Source organism: Neomonachus schauinslandi, chromosome 16 (genome assembly GCF_002201575.2).
Source record: "Neomonachus schauinslandi chromosome 16, ASM220157v2, whole genome shotgun sequence".
Lineage (NCBI taxonomy): Eukaryota > Metazoa > Chordata > Mammalia > Carnivora > Phocidae > Neomonachus > Neomonachus schauinslandi.
The window spans coordinates 1,076,195-1,082,194 of NC_058418.1; the positions used below are offsets into that span (position 1 = coordinate 1,076,195).

The 6,000-nt window shown below is 45.2% G+C and overlaps 1 protein-coding gene across 1 annotated transcript in view; it reads right to left on the minus strand.

Moving 5' to 3' along the window:
* Positions 1–5,453, minus strand: part of LOC110573647 (zinc finger protein 211-like) — a 38,432-nt gene extending 32,979 nt beyond the window's left edge. The window contains exons 1-2 of the mRNA XM_044911295.1: positions 5,421–5,453; positions 3,920–4,046 (exon numbers count right to left, since the gene is read on the minus strand). Coding sequence (XP_044767230.1) covers positions 3,920–4,046; positions 5,421–5,453 — 160 coding nt within the window. The remainder of the gene's footprint in view (positions 1–3,919; positions 4,047–5,420) is intronic.
* Positions 5,454–6,000: the final 547 nt, after the last annotated feature.

A 6,000-nucleotide genomic window follows, 5' to 3' on the forward strand; every position in this document is an offset into this window, starting at 1 on the left:
GAAAGACACTATGTACTAATAAAAGGTTCAAGACACAAGAAAAGATAATAATTATAAACTTTTAGGCACCTATGACCAGATAAAACCTCTGTTAAATTACAGACCATCAAAACCTATAAAGCAAAAATTGACAGAACTGAAGGGAGAAATAGTTCTAAAATAATAGTTGGAGACATCAATGCCCCACTCTCAATAATATGGAATAAACACACCAAAGTAAGGAAATAGAGGACCTGAACAACACAATAAACCAAGTAGATCTAGCAGAATATACAGAATATTCTGCCCAACAGCAACAGAATATACATTCTTCTCAATTGCACATGGGACATTTTCCAGGAGAAAGCATATGCTCAGCCACAAATTAAGTGTTATTGGATTTAAGAAGACAGAAGTCATGCAAAGTATCTTTCTAATCACAATGGGTGATGTTAGAAATCAAAAACTGAAGGAAACTGGAAAATTCACAAACCTATGAAAATTAAATCATTTTTAAACAACCAATGGGTCAAAGAAGAGTCACAAGGAAAACTAGAAAATACTTAGATTTAGAGACAAATGAAAATGAAAAGACACTATCAGCAAAAATTATGTGAAGAAGCAAAAGCAGCACTAAGAGGGAAACTTATAAACACTTACATTAAAAAGGAGAAGATCTTGAATCAAGAGCTTAACTTTACAACTTAAAGAACTACAAAAAGATCCAAGAAACCCAAAGCTAGCAGAAAAAGAAATAATAAAGATTAGAACTGAGATAGAGACAAGAAAAACAATAAAGAAAAATCAACAAAACTGAAAATGCTATCAAAATTTAGACAAACTTTTGGGGTGCCTGGCTGGCTCAGTCAGTGGAGCATGACTCTTGATCTTGGAGTTGAGCTTGAGCCCCATTACTTAAAAATAAAATCTCTAAAAAAAAAGAAAACTGACAAACCTGTACCTAAATTGGCTTAAAAAAAAAAAAAAGAAGGAAAACTAAAATAGTAAAATGAAAAATTACAGTGGGAACATAACTACCAATTCTACAGAACTAAAAGAGATTATAAGAGTACTAGTAAGGAGACTGAATCACTAATCAAAAACCTCCTGACAAAGAAAAGCCCTGTGGCCCCTGGGTAGCTCGGTTGGTTACATAAGCATCTGCCTCCAGCTCAGGTCATGATCCCAGGGTCCTGGGATTGAGTCCCGCATCCGGCTCCCTGCTCAGCGCGGAGTCTGCTTCTCCCTCTACCCTTCCTCCCTGCTCGTGATATCTCTCTCTCAAATAAATAAATATTAAAAATAAAATAGGGGCGCCTGGGTGGCTCAGTTGGTTAAGCGACTGCCTTCGGCTCAGGTCATGATCCTGGAGTCCCGGGATCGAGTCCCGCATCGGGCTCCCTGCTCAGCAGGGGGTCTGCTTCTCCCTCTGCCCTCTGCCCTCTTCCCTCTCGTGCTCTCTGTCTCTCATTCTCTCTCTCTCAAATAAATAAATAAAATCTTAAAAAAAAAAAAAAATAAATAAATAAAAAAAATAAAAAAAAATAAAATAAACTCCATTTTCCTATGGAAAAAACAAAAAAAGAAAAAGCCCTGACTTGATGGTTTCACTGGTGAGTTCTGCCAACCACTTAATGAAGGACACACACCTATTTTTATAAAAAACAGACAAAGCCATTACAAGCAAACTGTAGACCAATATACTTGACAATTCATCAAGGTAAAAAATCATCAACAAAATACTAGCAAACTGAATTCAGCAAAGTAAAGGATTATACACCATGACCTACTGGGATTTATTTCTAGAACGCAAGGATGGTTCAACATACAAAAATTAATCAATGGAATACATCACATTCACAGAATCAGGAAAAAATTTTATGATCATTTCAACTGATGCATAAAAAACATCTATCGGGGGCGCCTGGGTGGCTCAGTCGTTAAGCATCTGCCTTCGGCTGAGGTCATGATCCCAGGGTCCTGGGATCGAGTCCCGCATCGGGCTCCCCGCTCAGCAAGAGGCCTGCTTCTCTCTCTCCCACTCCCCCTGCTTGTGTTCCCTCTCTCGCTGTGTCTCTCTCTGTCAAATAAATAAATAAATAAATAAATAAAAATCTATCAAAATTTAACACCCTTTCATGATGAAAATAGTCAACAAATAAGAACAGAAGGAAACTACCTTAACATAGTAAAAGATTACAACCCATGACTAATATATTCAACAGTGAAAGACTGAAAGCTTTTCTTCAAAGATCAGGAAGAAGGATGCCAACATTCACTACTACTATTCAAAATGGTATTGGAAACTCCAGACAGGAAAAAAAAAAGAGGGGGGGAGGAGGAGGAGGAAGGAGAAGAAGGGCATCCAAAGGGAAAGGAATAAGTAAAATTATCTTTGCTTGTAAATACATTATACACAGAAAACTAGGCCTAAAGACTTAAAAAGCTTTTAGAACAAATGAAGTCAGCAAAATAACAGGATACAAAAAAAACATAAAAAAAACATTTTTATTTCTGTACAATAATGAACAATCGGGGCGCCTGGGTGGCTCAGTCGTTGGGCGTCTGCTTTCGGCTCAGGTCATGATCCCAGGGTCCTGGGATCAAGCCCCACATTGGGCTCCCTGCTCTGCGGGAAGCCTGCTTCTCCCTCTCCCACACCCCCTGCTTGTGTTCCCTCTCTCACTGTGTCTCTCTCTGTCAAATAAATAAATAAAATCTTAAAAAAAAATGAACAATCTAAAAAGGAAACTAAGAAAACATTTACATTTATGATAGTATCAAAAGAATAAAATACTAGGGGCGCCTGGGTGGCTCAGTCGGTTAAGCGACTGCCTTCGGCTCAGGTCATGATCCTGGAGTCCCAGGATCGAGTCCCGCATCGGGCTCCCTGCTCGGCAGGGAGTCTGCTTCTCCCTCTGACCCTCCTCCCTCTCATGCTCTCTGTCTCTCATTCTCTCTCTCTCAAATAAATAAAATAAAAAATCTTTAAAAAAAAAAAAAAGAATAAAATACATAGAAATTAACCAAGAAAGTAAAAGATATGAACACAAGAAACTACAAAATATTGCTAAAAGGAATTAATGAAATTAATAAGTGGAAAGACATCTATATTCATGGATTGAAAGATTTAATACTGTTAAGATATCAGTAGTACCCCAAACCATCTACAGATTCAATACAATCCCTATCAAAATCCGAAATTTTTTGTAGTAATAGAAAAATTCACATGGAGGGGCACCTGTCTGGCTTAGTTGTTGATCGTCTGCCTTTGGTTCGGGTCATGATCCCAGGGTCCTGCAATAGAGCCCCGCATCGAGCTCCCTGCTCTGTGGGAAGCCTGCTCCCTCTCCCACTCCCCCTGCTTGTGTTCCCTCTCTCCCTGTCTCTCTCTCTCTCTGTCAAATAAATAAATAAAATCTTTAAAAAAAAAAAAGAAAAATTCACATGGAATCTCAAGGACACCAAATAGAACAATCTTGAAAAAGACTAAAGTTGAAGGAGTCACAATTCTCAATTTAAAATTTTACTCCAAAGCTACAGTAGTCAAAACACTGTGATAATATCATAAAGACAAATATAGACCAATGCAATAGAATAAACACTCCAGAAATAAACTCTTGCATATATGGTCAAATGATTTTCTACAAGGAGGCCAAGACTCTAGTCTAGACCATTCAATGGGGAAGATCCATTAGGCTGACATTAAGGCTACTGATCCTGAATCCTTTCCTGTGAGGGTTTGAAACAGCAGGTGTTGTGGCAATAAAGGAAGAGCAGCAGGCATGCACTCAGTACAGCTCTAGAAACCACAGCACCTACCCAGGGAATTGGGGAAGGCAACAGTATCCATCGTTCTGATGTGAGACAGAGCTGCTCCTACAGAAAAGAGAAAGGCAGAGCCTCGCCCAGGGCACAGGGGTAGGTGTGAGGGCCTTACCTAGTGAGGATGTGAGTGCAAAGTTCTCCAGCATCACATCATGGTACAGGCATCTCTGAGCCTCATCTAGGAGATCCCATTCCTCCCAGGAGAAATATAGGGCTACGTCCTCAAAAGTCACACTTCCCTGCCAGGATAAAGAAAGATGAAACCACGAAGAGCCTCACTCCTGAAGACCCATAACCCATATCCCCACACATCTACCCCACGTCCCTCCTCCTCCCAAGATCCCCAAATCAGAGGAGATATCAGACTCTGGTGTCACTGGTGTCTGCACTTTCCTTATACTCCCATTAATCGCTGTGTTCACTCTGTGCCCCACTCTGCAACCAGATGGAGTGTGTTAAGACCTAGATAAAATCATCTTCTAGGGCACCTGGGTGGCTCAGTCGGTTAAGTGTCTGCCTTTGGCTCAGGTCAAGATCTCAGGGTTCTGGGATGCAGTCCTGCTTTGGGCTCCCCGCTCAGTGGGGAGCCTGCTTCTTCCTCTCCCTCTGCCCTTCCCCCCCCCGCCGCCTCATGCTCTCTCTCACACTCTCTCTCTCAAATAAATGAATCAAATTTTTAAAAAATCACATTCTTCCTCCGATCCAGACCTTCCCTTGCCTCCAGATGGATGCCTAACTTCACGGTCATTCTGAGCTTGACTCTGGCGCACTGCCCCAGTTTGTTCTCACCAGAAAGAAAGGAGGCCCGCCATTACCTGAATGAGCTTAGCCTCACCTCCAAGCAGTTCCACATACCAACACCTGTTTTTGTAATAAGCTTCCACATCTCTTTCCTTTGATGGCCCCAAATGAGAATCCCTCCATATAAACCCTGGCCTAGACTGGACCCTCAGCTAGGATTCTTCAGGGCCCCCAAACTCAAGGGCTGGGAGAATGGCAGGTGAAGAGTCTCATGACACCCCAAATCTGGACAAAATGTGGGACGGGACCAGTGAGGGACTGGTACACCTCCACTCACCTGTGTAGGTTCCAAAAGCACTTCTGCAACCATGGAAACCTGTGGGAAGAGGCAGGTCTTCGAGGGATGTGACCATGGCGACTTTCCAGGGGCTCAGGCCTTCCCTGTGTCCCTGAGGGGCACCAGAGCCAGGTAACCTCGGGCAGACTGGCCAACCTCTGTGCTGTGTGTCCTTGGAAAAAGACTCAAGCTCCCCCTATCACCCCCTACAATCTGTTCTATTGGACAGACTGTGGAGGCTTTCTCAAGCCCTAGCGTACACCATGTCTCTCTTTTCTTCAAAATTCTCCACGGGTCCCAGAGCCCTCAGAACGAAGGTAGGGCACCTCGGTCCGCCAGTCCGGGTGTGACTCCGCCTCACGCTCTCTGTCCCCCGAGGGCAGAATCCTCCAGCCTCAGCCCCCCTCCAGCCTCGGCCCCGGCCGCCCTCGGCCCGGAGCCCGCTCCCGCACGGGGCCCCCGCCCGCCGCCGCCTGCCTGTCCCGGACACCGGGGCCTGGGCCTTCGGGGTCTGGGTGGGGGGACGAGCGCTTACCTGAGCCGGGTCCCTGCGCGCGGCCGCCGCCATCGGAGCCTCTGGGCGGAGTGAAGTGATGACAGCTGAGCGACCCGGGCAGTCGCGGGCACCGAGGTCTCCAGGCGGTCCTCGCAGGCGGCGATATCCCCGACCCTAGACCCGCCTCCCTACAGTGGGGACAAAGCCTCCTCTCGTGCCTTCCCTGTCCGTCGCCTGGGCCCCAACCCGTGTTCCGGGTCCTCTGACCGAGCCCAAAGACCCCCGAACCGCTAAAACGACCGCCACGGAAACGACGGAAGCACCGTCTCAAGGCGGTTCGTCCTGCCGGGAATGTTCCCTTTCTGGGGTTTCATTGGGTTATTACCGCTGCCGCTCAACGCAAAGCTTTCTGGGTAATGTAGTCCCTTCGTCGTTCAGGCCTGGAAGAGGGGCGCCCAACACCAGAAACTCTCAGAGAAGTGATCAAATGGCAAGGCGAGGCCTAAGGGAAATGACCCTCCTATACTTCTAGGGTGGGGGAAGGACTTCGGTTCTTCTTAAAGGGGCAGCGGGCCAACTTCTGGGGAGTCTTAAGTGCCCTTTAAAGTCTTTGGTGCTA